Genomic DNA, 20440 nt, shown 5'->3' with positions numbered 1-20440 from the left:
GCCACACCACGTTGCCCACTACCGCACCGGATCCGGAGGGACATTGATGTGACCAGACGAACCGGCGGCAGAGCCCTGGCGTCAGGCCGGTCAAGTCGGGCGCAGAACCCGAGGCGGCGGAGACTCCGGCGCGCAGCGAGCCGGAGCCGGACAAGAAGTTCCACTCAAGCCAAAATTCATCAGCAAGGCGGAGGCGCCATCAGATCTTGCGAGAAAGCAAAAACTGCACAAGTATAAAAAGCGGCCGGCTAGAAGCAGCCGGCAGGAACGAGCCGGATGAGGGCGCAGCCGGCTGAATGGAAATTCTCAGTCGGCCCCTCCCAGTGCCGTCTAATATATTCGAGAAGCCAGGAAAACCTGCCTAGGTCCTTCTAAACGCAGGACCTTGCCAGCTTCGGGGGCTAATGTCGGGGGGAAGACCCCGGATAGGGCAATGGACGCGGAGCAGCCGGCTGGCCACTGGCCGGCTCGCGGCAAAGGCCGGCTGAGGAGCAGCCGGCTGGCGCCGTGGCCGGCTGGTCTGGAAGCCGACTGGCTCTAGGTCCTAGTCGGCCTGGCTACGGCCACCAATGCTGTAGTTGGGCCGGCTTCTACAAGCCATATCCGACTGGGGTTTGTACCTCAGACCGACTCGAGGCTGGCGAGTCTTGCACTGGAAGGAACCGGGTAGGTGATCCGGGTTCCTTAAGTCCACGCTGACTCCATCTTCCGTGAAACGCGGGGCACTGTGGAGCAATAGTGCCCCGCGCCGGACAGGCCGTCAGGGCTTACGACGATCCGTACTGGCTACAGTCGCTGACGCGACAGGGACACCTCCTCCATACCGCTGACCGTGGCAGCCGGATGGGACAGGCCACGATGCCTCAACCACTCCTGACGTCACCGCCTCGGGAAGGAGCGGAAGCCGGAGCCGGCCCAGCCGGCCAGTAAAACTATAGGGTCTTATATGTAAAGTGCCGGTGCCTATATAAGCCGCACTACCCCCTCTCGTGCAGGGGATCGATCATTTATTACTTTCACCCACCTACAGAGCTGCCCTGTGAGAGAGACCATAGTCTTCCTTAGCCTCTCAGGAGCAGCCGGACACAGCTCTAGGAGCACCATTGTACTGTGTGATCATCATATACACTCATAGCAGGAGTAGAGGTTTTACCTCCATCGGAGGGCCTCGAACCTGGGTACGTCGCCGTGTCGCTCGTGCCCATACCCGCATCCGGATACCGCCGTGAGATCTCTCAGGAACCACTTCGATTAGCCACCCTATGGCATATGCCGTGACGATACCACGACAATGCCATTTGTGTCCACCATACCTACCTACTACATGGTATTTTCCGCCATTCCAAAGTAAATTGCTTGAGTGCTACCTTTAAAATTCCATCATTCACCTTTGCAATATATAGCTCATGGGACAAATAGCTTAAAAACTATTGTGGTATTGAATATGTAATTATGCACTTTATCTCTTATTAAGTTGCTTGTTGTGCGATAACCATGTTTACTGGGGACGCCATCAACTTTTCATTGTTGAATTTCATGTGAGTTGCTATGCATGTTCGTCTTGTCTGAAGTAAGGGCGATCTACACTGAGTTGAATGGTTTGAGCATGCATATTGTTAGAGAAGAACATTGGGCCGCTAACTAAAGCCATGATCCATGGTGGAAGTTTCAGTTTTGGACAAACATCCTCAAATCTCTAATGAGAAAAGAATTAATTGTTGTTGAATGCTTAAAGCATTAAAAGAGGAGTCCATTATCTGTTGTCTATGTTGTCCCGGTATGGATGTCTAAGTTGAGAATAATCAAAAGCGAGAAATCCAAATGCGAGCTTTCTCCTTAGACCTTTGTACAGGCGGCATAGAGGTACCCCTTTGTGATACTTGGTTAAAGCATATGTATTGCGGTGATAATCCAGGTAGTCCAAGCTAATTAGGACAAGGTGCAGGCACTATTGGTACACTATGCATGAGGCTTGCAATTTATAAGATATAATTTACATGATGCATATGCTTTATTACTACCGTTGACAAAATTGTTTCATGTTTTCAAAATCAAAGCTCTAGCACAAATATAGCAATCGATGCTTTTCCTCTATGGAGGACCATTCTTTTACTTTCAATGTTGAGTCAGTTCACCTATTTCTCTCCACCTCAAGAAGCAAACACTTGTGTGAACTGTGCATTGATTCCTACATACTTGCACATTGCACTTATTATATTACTCTATGTTGACAATATCCATGAGATATACATGTTACAAGTTGAAAGCAACCGCTGAAACTTAATCTTCTTTTGTGTTGCTTCAATACCTTTACTTTGAATTATTGCTTTATGAGTTAACTCTTATGCAAGACTTATTGATGCTTGTCTTGAAGTGCTATTCATGAAAAGTCTTTGCTTTATGATTCACTTGTTTACTCATGTCATATACATTGTTTTGATCGCTGCATTCACTACATATGTTTTACAAATAGTATGATTAAGATTATGATGGCATGTCACTCCAGAAATTATCTGTGTTATCGTTTTACCTGCTCGAGACGAGCAGAACTAAGCTTGGGGATGCTGATACGTCTCCAACGTATCGATAATTTCTTATGTTCCATGCCACATTATTGATGTTATCTACATGTTTTATGCACACTTTATGTCATATTCGTGCATTTTCTGGAACTAACCTATTAACAAGATGCCGAAGTGCCAGTTGCTGTTTTCTACTGTTTTTGGTTTCAGAAATCCTAGTAAGGAAATATTCTCGGAATTGGACGAAATCAAAGCCCAGGGGCCTATTTTTCCACGAAGCTTCCAGAAGTCCGAAGACGAGACGAAGAGGGGCCACGGGGTGGCCAAACCCTAGGGCGGCGCGGCCCCACCCCTGGCCGCGCCGGCCTATGGTGTGGGCCCCCCGTGCCGCCTCTTGACTTGCCCTTCCGCCTACTTAAAGCCTCCGTGACGAAACCCCGCACGAGAGCCACGATACGGAAAACCTTCCAGAGACGCCGCCAACGCCGATCCCATCTCGGGGGATCCAGGAGATCGCCTCCGGCACCCTGCCGGAGAGGGGAATCATCTCCCGGAGGACTCTACGCCGCCATGGTCGCCTCCGGTGTGATGTGTGAGTAGTCTACCCCTGGACTATGGGTCCATAGCAGTAGCTAGATGGTTGTCTTCTCCCCATTGTGCTATCATTGTCGGATCTTGTGAGCTGCCTAACATGATCAAGATCATCTATCTGTAATTCTATATGTTGCGTTTGTTGGGATCCGATGAATAGAGAATACTTGTTATGTTGATTATCAAAGTTATATCTACGTGTTGTTTATGATCTTGCATGCTCTCCGTTACTAGTAGATGCTCTGGCCAAGTAGATGCTTGTAACTCCAAGAGGGAGTACTTATGCTCGATAGTGGGTTCATGCCTGCATTGACACCTGGGACAGTGACAGAAAGTTCTAATGTTGTGTTGTGCTGTTGCCACTAGGGATAAAACATTGATGCTATGTCTAAGGATGTAGTTGTTGATTACATTACGCACCATACTTAATGCAATTGTCTGTTGCTTTGCAACTTAATACTGGAGGGGGTTCGGATGATAACCTGAAGGTGGACTTTTTAGGCATAGATGCAGTTGGATGGCGGTCTATGTACTTTGTCGTAATGCCCAATTAAATCTCACTATACTCATCATGATATGTATGTGCATTGTCATGCTCTCTTTATTTGTCAATTGCCCAACTGTAATTTGTTCACCCAACATGCTGTTTGTCTTATGGGAGAGACACCTCTAGTGAACTGTGGACCCCGGTCCAATTCTCTTTACTGAAATACAATCTACTGCAATACTTGTTCTACTGTTTTCTGCAAACAATCATCTTCCACACAATACGGTTAATCCTTTGTTACAGCAAGCCGGTGAGATTGACAACCTCACTGTTTCGTTGGGGCAAAGTACTTTGGTTGTGTTGTGCAGGTTCCACGTTGGCGCCGGAATCCCTGGTGTTGCGCCGCACTACATCCCGCCGCCATCAACCTTCAACGTGCTTCTTGACTCCTACTGGTCCGATTAAACCTTGGTTTCTTACTGAGGGAAACTTGCCGCTGTGCGCATCACACCTTCCTCTTGGGGTTCCCAACGGACGTGCCAACCACACGCATCAAGGGCCATATCATATCACATATGAATTGCATGTGATGTTAATCCTTTATGCATCTTATTTTGCTTAGATCGCGACGGTAGCATTATAAGATGATCCCTCACATTAATATCAAGATAATAAAGTGTTCTCCCCTCGTATGCACCGTTGCACAGTTAAGTCGTTTCGAAGCATCTCGTGATGATCGGATGTGATAGACTCAACGTTCACATACAACGGGTGTAAGCCATGTTGCACACGCGGAATACTTGGGTTTGCTTGACGAGCCTAGCATGTACAGACATGGCCTCGGGACAACGGAAACCGAAAGGTTGAACACGAGTCATATGGATGATATGATCAACATGTTGATGTTCACCATTGAAGCTACATCATCTCACGTGATGATCGGTTTTGGTGTAGTGGATGTGGATCGTGTACCACTTAACAACTATGAGGGATGTTGTATTAAGTGGGAGTTCATTAGTAATTAGATTAAAACATGAACTAATTATCATAAACATAGTCTGAGTAGTATTTTGAATTAATTTGTAGTATTGGCATCCGTTTTTCTACCAAGCGCTAGTCTTGTAATTGAGATAGAAATACTGTTAAAATCTGACAAGAAACTTTACGGACTGGTACCGTATTGTTAAAGAATCAAAAAATGATTAAGTCCTATTGCAAACTTTTAGTAAACCTCACATTGTTGATTCAAAGAGCTATGGTTTCAATTAGTACCTAAAGTTATCTTGTCTCCGTGAAACTTGAAGTTCAAATCTGTTTGAAAAGTAAGGAGCTGAAAATTTAGTTTTCAGAAATAATCAAGGTATGAGATATATGTGATATCTAAGACCTTATTGCAAGATGATAGAATATAATTTGGTGAGACTACATAAACTCATAAGTTTTATGGGAATGTAGGAAGGTTGAAGACGCAAGGCGTCCCAATCCTCCAACTATTGGGGCACTAACGATATTCGCATATCCATGAAGTGATCGTCCTTAGTATGCACCGTTGCTAAGACTCGTCGTTTCGTAGCATCACGTGATGATCGGGTGTTATAGATTCTACGTGTGCATACAACGGGTGCAAGCCAGATTTGCACATGCGAATACTGAGGTTAAACTTTACGAGCCTAGCATGTACAAACATGGTCTCGGAAAAGTCGTCATGATATGATGGATAAAATTATGTGTGAAATTGTTCATCATATTAAAAGTTACTAATAGTGAAATCTGAAACACTTGTCATATGATGATCAACTTCAAAGTAAGAACCTCAAGGTTATTGGTATTTGACCAACAAACCTAGAAGTTATTGAAGGTGAAGTATTTTCTGAATAATGAGGAAAGCTAAAAGAGAAACTACAAAAGATATTTTGGCAGAAAGAAAAGAGAAGACTAGAAAGTCTAGCTCAGGTGTATATACATGATATACATGTTATGGTTGTATTCCTAGTTTGGTCACACAATGAAATTCTTGGGTATTAGTACCATATTGGTTGGTATGAAATGTCATACAAAACAACGCAATACAAGAATACAATGGCCTAAGTGACTGACAAGGAATATGATAGGAATGCACTTCTGGAACAAAAATAAAGTGTTATTATGTTCGTCGTTGGCATCCTATCTAGTCCTTAGAATTTATAATAAAGAACTTAATAATTGTTATTTTGCTCTAGTCAAATGAAAACAATGAGTTGTTCAAATTATGACATTACTCCATGTACGATGGATAAGTTATTATAAATCTTAATGGTGAAACACACATACATAATACTGACGCTAAAATGCCATAAGGCAAACGATTTGAATTCCACTTATTTGTGGAACCGCAATTTAGGTCATATTAGAAAGGAACGCATGAAGGAACTCCATGCAAATGGATTTTTGGAGTCATTCGATTTTTGAATCGTTTGGCGCTTGCAAATCTTTTCTAAAGAGAATGACTGAAATACCGTTCATAGGCCAAGAGTTGAACGGGCAACTAACTTAGTGGAAAAATACATGATGATGTATGTGGTTCACTGTGCATAGGTTGTGCGGGAGATTCTTCTACTTCATGAAAACTTCCAACAATGAATTGAGTATATATATGTGGATATATTCGATAAGGAAGAAGTTTGAAACATTTGAATGGATTCAAATAAATTTCAGCATGAAGTGGAAATCATCGTAATAGAAAAGTCAAATATCTATGATTGGATCATAGTGGAAATATTTGAATTACGAGTTTTAGCGAACATCTAAGAGAGTTATGAAATTGTTCTACAACTCACGTTTCTTGGAGTATCATAGTGATGATGGAGTATCCGAGAGATGTATCCAAACCTTGTTGGGTCAATGATGAGATAAAATATTGATGCTATTATATTTTTGTGGATTATGCTTTAGTGACTACCGCTTTTACACTAAATAGAGCATCATCATGATCCGTTGAAATGACACCATACGAGTTATGGCATGGGTATGAACCCTAATAGTCCTTTCTTAAATTTTTTGGAATGCATAGCACAAAGTAAATAAGTTTACAACCAAAATCGGATGAATGTCTTTGTTGGTTATCCCACAGAATTGATTGGGAATTCTTTCCACTATGGAGACAAAGACAAAAGTGTTTGTCGATGTTTCTTACTTATTTCCAAGAAATTGTTTTTAGCGAAGTTTTTGAGTGGGAGGACAATAAAACTTGATAAGGTTTATGAACCTGAGCATTATGATCAGAGTAGCGCAGCATCGGAATTGGTTCCGGAAGCGGCCACGATGATCATGGCTCCCATGTCTACAAAATGTTATAGTCATGGAGATCGAAGTACTTATTGAACCTTGTAGGTATGGTTTACTTTGTGATCAAATAAATGATTTGTGAACAAAGGATTGTTTTTGAACAATGATAAACCAACTACATACAAAGAAGTTATGATGGGCCCTGACTCCGTTAAAATGGCTATACGCCATGAAATCCAAGATAGATGAATACTTTTTGAAAGTAAATGGATCTATGATATTGATAGACTTGGATGAAATATCCTTGAAGAAGCTCGACTTGTCGAAAAAATTGTTTACGACAAGGTTCAAAGAGTTGACTACGATAAGATTAGATCTTCCGTAACAATGCTTATAGTCTATGTGGATTATTCTAGTAATCACTACATATTTCTTTTATGAGATATGCTAGTAGGATGGCAAAATACATTACTTATCAGAAGTGTGTATTAAAGGTGTATACTAGATACAACCAAGAGTTTTGCTGATCCATGGAATACTAGATAGGTATACAAACTTCAATTGGATAAAGTGAGTATCGCGGAGTTGGAATCTTCACCAGATGAAATAGTCAAAGAGTTTTTGATTTCATCAGAGACGATGAAGAGGCTTGCGTTTGCAAGAAATTAAGTGGGAGCGCTGAGACATATTTATAATACTTATGTAGATGACATATAGTTGGTTATAAATGATGTAATTATATACTTGATTAAAAGGTTTCATTGAGAAATTAACTTCAATGAGAAGATAATGACTGAAACAAATTTAGTGTCAAGATCTATGAAGATAGATTGAAACACAAAATAAGTTTAAGTCAAAGTACATAGAATGTATATTGAAATAGTTCAATATAGAAATATTAAGAAGATGTTCTTGTCATGTAAAGTTTTAACAAGACTTGAGTGTATCTGACACTCAAAGAGTAAAAACACATGAGTGATTATAGATCACGAATAATATGTACACAATCAGATATCATGTGCTATAAAGTGTTATGAGCATTTACCAGAATGATTCATATGATGATCATTGAATGACAAGAAGAATATCCTTGAGTACTTTAGAAGAACTAAGGATATATATATATATTTTTGTATGAAGAAATGACAAACAAATCGCTGTAAGGTGTTACACCAATATTGTTTTTGTCACATATAAAATATAATTTCAATCTCAAATTAGACTAAGTGTTGTTTAAAAGGTAGCACAATGAGCTAGAAGTTGTCTATGCTAGATTTAGAAGAGTTCTAAATATTGTGATGGATTCTACAAAAGAAGGCAGAATATGTCATTGTTTTGACAAATAACAAAGGATGTTAAAGTCAAGAGGTTCTTTGAGAACTTGGTGTAGTTCCGACAGAGTCAGAATTTTGAAACTATATTGTGTGTGACAATATTAGTGACATATTTCAGACAGCGGAATTAAGGTTCCACCAGAAGATCAAACATATTTAATGCCGACTAATTTGGAAATGAGTAATGCGTTGAGACGCAAATGAATTACAAAATACATACGTTTCTGAGCGTGTCAGATCTGTTGACTAAAAAAACCTCTCCCGTGAGCAATACATGATAAAACACCGGAAGGCCAAGGTGTTATATCTTTACAAATGTAAACTAGATTATTGACTCTAGTGCAAGTGGGAGACTGAAGGAGATATGCCCTAGAGGCAATAATAAAGTGGTTATTATTTATATCTTTATGTTTATGATAAATGTTTATATATCATGCTATAATTGTATTAACCGAAACATTAGTACATGTGTGATATGTAGACAACAAGAAGTCCCTAGTATGCCTCTTAAACTAGCTTGTTGATTAATGGATGATTAGTTTCATAATCATGAACATTGGATGTTATTAATAACAAGGTTATATCATTATATGAATGATGTAATGGACACACCCAATTAAGCGTAGCATATGATCTCGTCATTAAGTTATTTGCTATAAGCTTTCGATACATAGTTACCTAGACCTTATGACCATGAGATCATGTAAATCACTTATACCGGAAAGGTACTTTGATTACATCAAACGCCACTGCGTAAATGGGTGGTTAAAAAGGTGGGATTAAGTATCCGGAAAGTATGAGTTGAGGCATATGGATCAACAGTGGGATTTGTCCATCCCGATGACGGATATATATACTCTGGGCCCTCTCGGTGGAATGTCGTCTAATGTCTTGCAAGCATATGAATAAGTTCATAAGAGACCACATACCACGGTACGAGTAAAGAGTACTTGTCAGGAGACGAGGTTGAACAAGGTATAGAGTGATACCGATGATCAAACCTCGGACAAGTAAAATATCGCGTGACAAAGGGAATTGGTATCGTATGTGAATGGTTCATTCGATCACTGAAGTCATCGTTGAATATGTGGGAGCCATTATGGATCTCCAGATCCCGCTATTGGTTATTGGTCGGAGTGAGTACTCAACCATGTCCGCATAGTTCACGAACCGTAGGGTGACACACTTAAAGTTGGATGTTGAAATGGTAGAACTTGAATATGGAATGGAGTTCGAATATTTGTTCGGAGTCCGGATGAGATCCCGGACATCACGAGGAGTTCCGAATGGTCCTAGAATAAGATTCATATATAGGAAGTCATATTCCAAGTTTGGAAATGATCTGGTGCATTTATGGCAGGTTCTAGAAGGTTCTAGAAAAGTCCGGAAGAATGGCACTTTGGAAAGTGGAGTCCCGAAGAGACTCCACTTGCATGACCAGCCAACCCTAAAGGGGAGGAGTCCAAGGTGGACTCCCCTAGGGTGGCCGACCAACCCACCTCAAGGAAAGGTGGGAGTCCCACCTTGGGTAGGACTCCCTCCTTGAGTAGGTTTCCCACATATGGGAGGTTTTAGTGTTGGGGTCTTATTCGAAGATTTGGACTAGAACTCTTGGGGCTTCCACCTATATAATGAGGGGCATAGAGAGGGGGATGACCACTTTAAGCCTCAGCCTTGGCCGCACCCCTTAGAGGGCCGGCGCCCAACCCCCCTCTCTCCCCAAACCCTAGCGGTCTCTCTCCTCCACCACATCCCGCACGCTTAAGCGAAGCTCCGCCGGATTTCTCCACCACCACCGACACCACGCCGTCGTGCTGTCGGATTCAAGAGGAGCTACTACTTCCGCTGCCCGCTGGAACGGGGAGGTGGACGTCGTCTTCATCAACAACCGAACGTGTGACCGAGTACGGAGGTGCCGCCTGCTCGTGGCGCCTAACCGATCGTGATCAAGATCTTCTACGCGCTTTTGCAAGCGGCAAGTGAACGTCTACCGCAGCAACAAGAGCCTCCTCTTGTAGGCTTTGGAATCTCTTCAAGGGTGAGACTCGATACCCCCTCGTTGCTACCGTCTTCTAGATTGCATCTTGGCTTGGATTGCGTGTTCGCGATAGGAAATTTTTTGTTTTCTATGCAACGTTATCCAACAATTTCACATGTATGTGTATGAACCCTATGTATGTATGTGTTGAAATGTGTAATATTTACCTAGGAAATGCATTCAAATGTGTTACATATGCCTAGTATTTTTGATGGAGTAACTCATATTTGTTAGTGGAATGGGTCATAATATGGTTCAAACATGTAAACATGTAGGATGGCCGGTCCCGGTGGCCGGCGAGGCGGTCGAGGCCGTGGCCCTGGGCGCCCCCGGGGCCGGGGAAGGGGCCGCCGCGGTGGAGCAGCAACGGCTCCACGCTCACCGTCACCTACATCCTCCTCGTCTTAGCATGAGGAACGCTGCTTCGAGTTCCTCCTCCGCATCGACGACGACCCACTCGGCATCAAGCGGCTACCGGACAAGTTCGCCGAGTTCGTCGATGGCGTCGAGCCGCAGCTTGATTGCGCCTACGGGAGGCTAGTCGCAACTTCGCCGCCGCTGGCCCGTGGAGGTCCTGTTCGACGGGCAGGGCAAGATGTACCTGCACACGGGGTGGGACAAGTTCGCCCGTGACCTCGCACTCGAGCCCGGCTGCCAGCTCACCTTCCTCTACGAGGGGGACGTCGAGATGATCGTCAAGGTGTTCGACGACACAACCTGCCGCGTGCACTACCACACCGGCGAATCCGGCTCGGACACCGATAGTTAGAACTTAGAGTGTTGTGAACTCTATCTTCATTTCTACGTGTTGTTTGAATTCTATCTTAAATTGTATGGAACTATGTGCTACGATGTTAGCTATGATGATGTTATGTCTATGATGTGTGTACGAAATTGCTGTTGATATGATGTGTGTATGAAATAGCTGTTGACATGATGGCAGTTTTGCTGGAATATGGTAGGATTTTTCATGGTTTTACACAAGTCAATGTGTGGCGCCCTTCCCACTGGCGCCACACTGCACTGTGTGGTGCCCCTCCCATCGGCGCCACACATCCCGACACATCCATTTGCAATTGCCTAAAACATACTGTAAGACAAATCGTCAAGGACTTAGCCGTTTTGGCGAGGCTGTATGTGTGGCGCCGACGCCACGGGCGCCACACGAGCATATGTGGTGCCCTTCCCACGGGCGCCACACAAAGAGGCTCGCCAAAACGGCTAAGGACTAATCGTCCGGAGCCCCTGGATGTTTTCGACCCAAATGTTGATATATGTTGGCATGTGTGGCGCCGATGCCACGGGCGCCACACAGTGCAGTGTGGCTCCAGTGGCAAGGGCGCCACACATTGACTTGTGCTAAAACCTTGAAAAATCCTACCATATTCGAACAGTTTGAGTACAACATTGCACTGATCATCAAGGTTCAAAGGACACAGCATAATGGTTCAAATGACAAATAAGGTTCAACGACATCAAGGTTCCAATTACAATAAGGTTCAACGACATGAAGGTTCGAGAAGATCAAGGTTCACACAACATCATGGTTCGACAACATAAAAGGTTCGACAACAAGAACATAGTCAAAGGGACATCACTGCGTGGCAAAGGCTCCCTCCCCCCTCGCCTTCTTTTTCTTAGATTCTTCAGCCAATTCTTCCTTCTCCCTTATGTCACGAGCCAACTGAACGACCGAATCGAAGAAGTGGTGGCGCTCCTCCGTCTTTGCATCTTCCGTTTGAGCTCTTTCCTCCTTGATGCGTGCAGCCTCCCTAGCCACCTCTTCTAGGTGCATCCTATTGGCCCTCTCCACGGACAGATCTGGTGATTTGGTGGTGGATTTGGTGGGGGGAGAGTGGGGGAGAGAGAGGGCCGGGCGCCTGTGCAGAGAGAGGAAGAACAGAGGGAGGAAGAAAGAAGAAGGGTCGGGCTGGGGGCGCGCGCGCGGTCGAAACTTAAGTGGATGTGTGGCACCCTTGCCACGGGCGCCACACGTCCTGCCACGTCGGATCGGCTAGCCAGCTCAGCGTCGACGAGCCACGTCGGATGGGTTTGCGGCGCCGGCAGCAGGGGCGCCACATAGGCATGTGTGGCGCCCATGAGAGGGGCGCCACACAAAAGGGTTAGATGAGTGAAATAGTTTCGCCGGAGGGTCAGTTTGTGCTGTTCTTTCACTTTTGGGTTATTTTTGTGCAAATCGCCGCAACTTCACATAGAAATATATTCGGTATCCATCGCAATTTACTGGGTTACATCTATTTCAGAAACCCATGCTGATTGCATATTTCATATTTTCATAGTAACATTGACTTTTTAGTCTGTATGGGGGAGGCTGCAAGCACATAAACTCCCACTTAACTTACAAATTGATAACACAAAAAACCATATTACACCTAAACCATCATTTATGGGGTTACATGTCAAAAATCATAAAGTGTGCTGATTTACATCTATTCTACCACAAAAGAATCCTCTGTTCATTTCAGCTCCATCTAAACATAATTTATCGTTCAATAACCGAAAAGGAGCTACATCTACAACAGATTATATCTAGACCTCATTTATGGAGTTACATGTACAAATCATAAACCATACTAATTTAAATCTCTTCTACCACAGAAGAATCATTTGTTCATTTCTGCTACATCTAAAAACGCCATTTATGAATCAGTAACCAAAAGGAGTTACATCTAGAACAGACTACATGTAACAGGTTACATGTCGATTTACATCTATTCTGTCACCGAAGAATCATCTCTTCGTTTCTGCTCATCCAACATCATTTATGGATCAAATGACCAAAGGAGCTACATCTAAAGTAGATCAGCGACCCCCCCATAAAACCAAATCATACCATGTAACTTCAAGCCGCTACAGGGGTGGAGATGCACGAGGATAGCATGGACGGTTACCTGAAAAAATCAAGAGATTTAATAGCCGAGGCCGCAGGGATGTAGCAGATGACAGTGAGAGGTGGGCGACGCCGTGGGGATGAGACCTACGCCGTGGGTATGTGGCCGACCCGCGAAGGATGTCACTGACGCCGCGACGATGCGCCTCAGGGATGTGGACGAGGACGACACCACGGGGATGCAGCCTCTTGCCGCAAGAATGTACATGTTGCAACCGCGAGGATGTTCGCCGGAATTGCGAGGATGTCGCCGACGCTGCAAAAATGTAGCCGGCACCAACGCGGATGCCCCCGCCGCAGCCAAGGACGCAGCCGCCATGGACGAGGATGTAGCCAGCTCCGGCGAGCAGTTGCCGTTGGATTCCTATCTACGCAGACGCCGGGGAAATCAGGCAAGGTTGGAGCACGGGATGGGGAAGAGATGAGGCGAGAAATGGGGATCGGGTCCATACATTGGAACGCAGGACTGGGCACTGGGCCCGTCAGGCGCGGGAACCCCTCGCCGCGGAGCGTCGGATCACGATCGCACGGTCAGAAGGCGTGACTTCGCTATAAGCCAGAACGAGGTCGGCTGCCCAATAGAAATTGGGAAGAAAAAATGCGGTAAACATTGGAGCCCAAGCAGAGGAGAGAGGAGCTGATGGCCCAAGTTAAGCGACATCTAAAGCCCACGTAATGTTACATTCCCTACGAGCCGTCGATCCGAGCCGTCGATCCGAGCCGCACTATACGATCGGGCGGTGGGCGGCGGCCCTAGGGTAAGGCTAGCTGGGAACCGCTGAATTGCTGATACGCGGGAGCGTCTGTGTGCAGTGCGAGTGTGGGCTGCAGGCTCGCAGCCACCGGCCGACGACACTGACACCCGGAGCCTCCACCACCGCCTCGCAGTGACGTAAGTCTATAGCGCGCGCCGCCGGAAGCATCGGTACGCCCCAGGTCCGTACTACCTACTCTTTTGGGCCCCCCCGGTTCCCAGGTCAGCCGCCATTGGATCAATGTTCCGAGAATGGCACGAGCCAGCCGCCATTGGATCAGTGTTCTCTTCCCCATTGCGATATGCGAGCCCCCTTTCTTTGTTGACCGACCCCATCTTAGATCTAGGTGTTCTTCTGGCTATTTAGGCCAGATTATGAAATGGTTGTGGTTTGCACGGGCTTGCCTGAAGAAAGGGATGGCCCCTTTAGGCTTTGTTTGGTTGTCAGGGTAGAGAAAACCAGGGAACCATATCCCCACCGGGGATTTTAGGGTGCATGCGGGATCCCCTCCTCCACCGGGTAGATCTGGCCCTTTCCCTGGGTTTGTTTGGCAGTAGGGGAGGAAACGCTACGGAGAACGAGAATTTGGAAGAAACTCCTTACTTCACGGCATAGCAGTTTCTACTTCATTGTCAGAACTATTTTGCGTGGTAAAATAACAGCAGCCATCTCAATTAATATTTACTGCATCACTGTTTCAAAAGCTCTGAATTATAGAACTGCACCATTTAACTCGATCAACTTCAAATTTAGGTAGCAGAAGAAATACAAACACCGCCAACTGCACTCGCCCAACACCTAGATAGCTTCTCCTCGCCGGCAACCAGGGGAGAAGGCCAGCTGAGACCACCTCCAGGCTCCTCCTTGCCGACATGCCGCCGCCCGCCTTGCTCATGCTCGCCAAGAGCCTTCGTCTGCCGTCGTGCTCCTGCTCGTCGAGCCGGTCGCCGGCCTCCGTGCTCCTACTACCAGAGAGCTTGAGAGGCCATAGTGCTCCTGTTTGGCGAGAGCATTCGCTCGTCGTCGAGCTCCTGCTCGATGAGCAGGTTGCCGGCCACCGTGCTCCTACTCGCCGAGAGCTTTGGAACCTGGTGTGGTCCTGCTCGGCGAGAGCCTTCGCCTACCGTCCTGTTCCTGCTTTCCGAGCACGTTGCCGCCACGCATGCTCCTGCTTACCGAGAGCCTTTTCCGTCCGTCATGCTCCTGGTCGTCGAGAGCATCGCCGGCCGCCATGCTCCTTGCCAAAGCGCGTCGCCCGCCGCCGTGCTCGTACTCGCCGAGAGCCTTCGCCGGCCGTTGTGCTCCTGGTCGCCGGGAGCATCGAGAAAGTAAACATGAACAAGATTGATAAGTATTACCTCACACTTGCAAAGAAAAAGAATATGTGGTCTTATTTGAGTCCCAATAAAAAGTTCATGGTAAAGTGTTAGATACATGGAGTTCAGAGTATAAAGAATTCAACAATCACCAACAGCTAGCTATCCAAGTGCAGGATCATACAACAATTAGCCGCAATCTTTTATAATATTGTTGCAAACAACCTGCATCGGCATGCTGTAACTTAATGGCTTGCGTCGGCAGGCAGCATCCCATTTTACCAGACGAAGACAACCAACCAGCCATGGTTGTTGCCGGAGGGAACATGGGCTTTGAGGCGGGACATAGCTCAGGGCTTTTACTGAAACCTAACAATGTGCTTCCATAGCAGAAGATAATACTAACTAATCCATCACAAAACATACAGTAGGCTTCAGGTTTACTCTAAATTCTAAAACCAAAACCTTTTTTGGAACTAGACAAAACAAAAGGGGCAAAAGATCAAGTGCGTTAATATGCAAGTTCTTTCAGTTAACTCGAATTCATTTACTTGTTGCATAAAGGACTTGAATCTAAATGGAACCATGTCACTCAAATCAATGCCCTGAAGATAAGCGACGTGTCGCATGAAGGACCTGCATCTAAATTGAACCATGTCACCGCCAGAATATCTTGGTTGGGGATTTGCAGGTAGCAGTAGTGTTCTAAGCACTCAATATTACTAATGCATTTTATGCTCACATCAGATTGAAATTAGCGACCAATATTTTTCATAAGATCGCCTGATGACACGCCAAAATAGCAGCCTGATTGAATTAATGTCACACAGACCTCTGAACTAATTGTCTACTAACAATGGTATATATTCATAGTATAATTGCACACATTACAATGAGTCTTATGATCACAAGGTAGTCTAGTATTTGGGTTCAGGCATCACTAAAAAATTCACACTCTCAACCTTCAGCAATAACAACGGCTTTTGACTATGTCATGTCTCAACCTTCAGCAATAACACAAAACTAAGCAGGCACAAAATTAGCAAAGTAGCATCCATGTATTATAGACCAGAAGACAAGAACGAATGCTATGGTTGGCAATTAATCACACGGATCAATACTAGCTCCAGAGAAAAATTGCTACGACTAGAGGTAAGTATTAATTATGTCTAGATAGTAGCAAGACACACTACTCGTCTGCTCAAGTTCTTGAGCTAAAGAAACGAGCGAGATCCGGAAGAACTTTGTGGATTTGTAGCAATCAGGAGCTATACCTGAGAAACGAGCAGATCTGGAGCACATTTGATGACGGAGATCTTGGAAGAGCTCAGACGGAGGTCTTGGACGAGCTCGGCCGGAGATGACGAAGGCGAGCGGAGGAGAGCCTGGATGAAGGCGAGCGGCGGAGAGCCCGGAAGGAGGAGGAGGAGATCTTGGACGGCAGAGGACGGAGGCGGAGATATTCTATGACGGAGGACGGCGGAAGTTGGAGACGGCGGAGGGCGGTCGCCGGAGGAAGGAGATCACGAGCGTTGGTGTCGTCGCCTCCCTGTCGCCAGACCAAGTCGCGGATCTCGTTCCCCATGTCTCGACTAGTGGAATTTGCTCCCGGGGACGAACGCGGAAAGAACGCGGAAACAAGGCCTCGCGGGCATCCAAATGCACAGGTGGGCTAATCCAGGGAAATTACACCCAGGGAATAATAGGCCGGGGAAAACGCCGGGAACCCCCCCCCCCCCCCCCCCCCCCGGAAGGGCTGTAACCAAACAAGCCCTTAGCAGTTTAGCGTGGCATGCGATTTGTTGAAGTTTGGTTACTGCAATGATTTTGTTAATGCATCAGATCTAGTTTAACATGGATCCTTGTGGCTCAATGAGGGTCGAGCATTTTGGGGATTTTAGTTTTAGTCCTTAGAGCATCTCCATCAGCTTTGCTATATTTTGAGTTTTTGACTCCTTAATAGCGTTATGGGGAGGGGAGAGAGAAAGATTTCGAGATATATAGGGGAGGCCTTGTGCAGCAGAGTCCCTTAAACTGGATCCTTGTAATCTGTTTGTGATCTTCTTCATCCCTCTACTGCTTTGCAAATACAAACCAAATAATAGATGTGATATGATAACACTAACATGAACACAATTAAACATTTTTTTGGTACTCCCTCTGGTTCAAAATAATTGCCCAAAAAGGGATGTATCTACACGCTATTTTGAACCGGAGGGAGTAGCATAGTTCAATAACATAAACCCAAAGCGCATAGTTCAAACTTCAAACATCACCAGCCCACAATGCATTAATTCAAAACGTGAAGGCATAGTCCAAACAAGATCATGAAACGGAACTATCGTTGTCATCGTCGCCTCCCATGGAGCTTGTGCCAGTGCGCCACCATCGTCATCACCATCACCGCCAACATCACCTCCTCTGAAGCCGGCACCACCACTGTAGCCACTCATGCCGGCACCACCACCATCGTAGCCGACGCCGAATGCACCACCATAGCCACCAATGAATGCTTCACCGTAGCCTCCACCCATGAACATCGTCTTCAATGCTAGAACTTGATCACACATGTACTCGAAGTACTGTTTTGCATTTTCATCAAGCTTGGTTAGATTTATATACATGAACTTCTTATCATGCTTGTCTTTGCTTGTTCTTCATCACCCTATATCATCAATGGCAATCGGGTGCTCCTCCATCATCACTCGGTGCTCGGCCATCATTGCCCTACGCTCCTCGGAGGCAATCCGACGCTCCATGGCACGGTAGAGTTGCCTGGCAACGAAACCATGGTGGCGACGGCAGACTACGGACGGCGGTGGGAAATTTCCGCCTTGATGGTTAGGGTTCCCTTCGCGTGCGCAAGAGGGCATATGTTTTAGTTTTAGGGCCTTGTTTCTGGAGGGGGTCGGGTGGTAGTTTTAGGAATTCCCCAAAATTTCGGGGCTTGGGGGTGGTTTAGGGGGGCTACTGGAACACCGTTTTCGTTGTTTTGGGGAGTGTGACAGTTTATAGGGATATGAGTGAGTTTAGGTAGACTGGTGGAGATACTCTTAGGGAAAACATATTGTTCTAGCTGTAGCAACTCTATTATAACAACTTAGCAAGAGTTGCTTCAAGATTACCCGAAACTTCTACAATCCGCTAACTTGTTACTCGATATTTTTGGTGCACAGGGCTAGCTCTGACCATCCACTCAAGTGAATCTTTGGTGATCGAGAGTTTTTTTGTCGCATGATAACATGTCCAACAAACACATGAAACCAACAGGCTTTGAGGATATCACCAGTGACAGGATCAGCAGCCTCCCCGATGAAATTCTCCTCCATATCATGTCTTTCATGACTGCACGAGAAGCGGTGCAGACATGCGTCTTGTCAACAAGGTGGCGCTACATTTGGCTCTGTTTGCGGTGCCTTAATACTGAGATATGCCAATTCACTAGCAAGAAGATATTCGTGAGGTTCATGGACAACATACTACTGCGCCGTGGTTTCGTGCCTCTTGACAGCTTTAGCCTCATCGGCTGGAGAGATGATGTTTCCCTCAACCATCCCAGAACTAACTTGTGGGTCTGCCACGCCATTCGGAGCAATGTTCGTGTGCTTCAGATTTTTGAATATCATGGGTTATTTGATCTCGACCACTCTTTCTTCATTTCTTCGCATCTGAAAATACTCAATCTTCGTTGTGTTTCCACCACTGCCCTCTTCATTGAGAAGCTCTTTTCTGGCTGTCCAGTGTTGGAAGAATTATCGATGGTAGATTGCCGTGTTTTTGCCACCAAATTCTCCTCTAGCACCCTGAAGAAACTAACATTTATCTCACATACCCCCCATGGTGAAGATTGTGTTCATGATGATTTTGAAGACCTTGTGATAGATACACCTAGTCTTGTTTCACTGCATTTGGAGGACCTTCCGTTGTTAAATCCTTGCCTTGTGAATGTCTCATCTGTTGTAAACGCTTCATTTCGCCTGGATGAAGAGTCTTTCGCAAGTTCTGATGTGAACTGCAACATTATCAGTGCTCTGTCAAATGTTACGAAGTTGAAGTTGTATTTTGGGCTTCACAATGTATGCTTCTCTTTAACTCTGCAACGACTCCTTTTCCATTCATCATGTTGTGATGCTGTGTAGTTGCTATCCCCACCTTGCCATACATTTGTCTTCCTACTTTGCAATTATTCTTTTCAATTTTTCTTCTTGTGTAGGACATGGTAAGCAAGGTACTAAAAAGAGATCTCTGGAGGTGTCAGACATTCAACAACCTGAAAACCTTATTTCTCGGTGGCTGGTGCATAGGTACTGACCTCCATGCGCTGGTCTACTTTCTACGACGCTCGCCTGCCTTAGAGAAACTTACCGTGTGGATACATCAGGCAAGGATATATTTCTTTCTTATCACATTGGATTTTTTGTCTTGTCCTTAATAAACGTGTTTTACATGTCTTCAATTCTTGTCAGATTGGAGCTTCTGGTTTGCCTCTGAAAACGGACAACCTGGAGTCCAAGGCAACAAATATATCGTTTAATTGTGAACATCTTAAGAAGGTCAAAATCAGATGTCCTCGGGGTGACAAAAGGGCACAAAATATTGTGAATGTCATACTTGCCAATGCCATCTCTCCCCCGGAAATTGTCATCGATCAGCACACGCCTTGGGAGTAAGCCTTTCTTTGTTCCTTAGTTGCAATGTTTATTTTCTTTCACCAGTTGTGCTACTGAAGGCAATTACAAACTCCCTGTTATTTCTTGCACTTGTAGGTAGGAAGATGTGCACGACTCTTGCCTTGTTACTGTGGATTAGAGCTTCTGATGGCAAGTGTTAGCTCCAGTCAGCGTCGAAAGACCTTTTAATGTTTCTGTTGTCCTTTTACCATATGGTTCATGGGACCCTGATGTGACCATGAGGCCAGTATGTTTTTATCGCTATTGTTCCTGTAACTGATTCTGTATAAGTATTTCACTTTTCCATTGATGTATGTGGAGAAACACGATATTAAGGTTGTGTTTGACATTGTTCTGAATTATTACGGTAATCACATCGTTTGGTTGAAGCGTCCTTTTCATATTTTACAAATGGGGCGATCTTCTCCTGTATACTAGGCACATCACTGAGTTTAAAATCATGTTCTGCTAAAAACGTTAGCGGTAATTTTCACTTTAGAGCACAAGCGATATTCAACTATATGGTGAACTTACTGGCTTATTTTACTTTGG

At 45.1% G+C, this 20440-nt stretch overlaps 1 protein-coding gene and 2 long non-coding RNA genes across 4 annotated transcripts in view; 1 reads left to right on the top strand and 2 right to left on the bottom strand.

Moving 5' to 3' along the window:
- LOC127314775 (uncharacterized) overlaps nucleotides 1–13608 on the bottom strand; it is a 36638-nt gene extending 23030 nt beyond the window's left edge. The window contains exon 1 of one of the 2 annotated variants that reach the window (XR_007859901.1): nucleotides 13149–13608. This is a non-coding gene — a long non-coding RNA (uncharacterized lncRNA). The remainder of the gene's footprint in view (nucleotides 1–13148) is intronic. The other variant, XR_007859900.1, reaches the window with a different exon arrangement.
- Nucleotides 13609–13923: 315 nt separating this feature from the next.
- Nucleotides 13924–20223, top strand: LOC127314774 (F-box protein At4g22280-like). The gene is made up of 5 exons (XM_071822964.1): nucleotides 13924–14083; nucleotides 18395–19294; nucleotides 19432–19599; nucleotides 19685–19884; nucleotides 19985–20223. Exons 2-5 carry the CDS (start codon nucleotides 18461–18463, stop codon nucleotides 19986–19988), a joined length of 1206 nt encoding a protein of 401 aa, XP_071679065.1. The 5' UTR covers nucleotides 13924–14083; nucleotides 18395–18460; the 3' UTR covers nucleotides 19989–20223.
- LOC139832976 (uncharacterized) lies at nucleotides 14553–16928 on the bottom strand. Its single transcript, XR_011747886.1, has 2 exons — nucleotides 16493–16928; nucleotides 14553–15206 (listed from the first exon to the last, which is right to left on the bottom strand). It is a non-coding gene; the product is annotated as an uncharacterized lncRNA (long non-coding RNA).
- Nucleotides 20224–20440: the final 217 nt, after the last annotated feature.

This window comes from Lolium perenne, chromosome 7, assembly GCF_019359855.2.
Source record: "Lolium perenne isolate Kyuss_39 chromosome 7, Kyuss_2.0, whole genome shotgun sequence".
Lineage (NCBI taxonomy): Eukaryota > Viridiplantae > Streptophyta > Magnoliopsida > Poales > Poaceae > Lolium > Lolium perenne.
This window is presented reverse-complemented; position numbering and strand designations above follow the sequence as displayed.

What these genes read in the sequence shown, in the direction of transcription:
- LOC127314774 (XM_071822964.1), top strand. Translation starts at nt 18,461, where the DNA reads ATGTCCAACAAACACATGAAACCAACAGGCTTTGAGGATATCACCAGT. An exon ending in TGTATTTTGGGCTTCACAAT is followed by an intron (nt 19,295 to 19,431) that starts GTATGCTTCTCT and finishes CTTCTTGTGTAG; the next exon opens with GACATGGTAAGCAAGGTACT. An exon ending in TTACCGTGTGGATACATCAG is followed by an intron (nt 19,600 to 19,684) that starts GCAAGGATATAT and finishes AATTCTTGTCAG; the next exon opens with ATTGGAGCTTCTGGTTTGCC.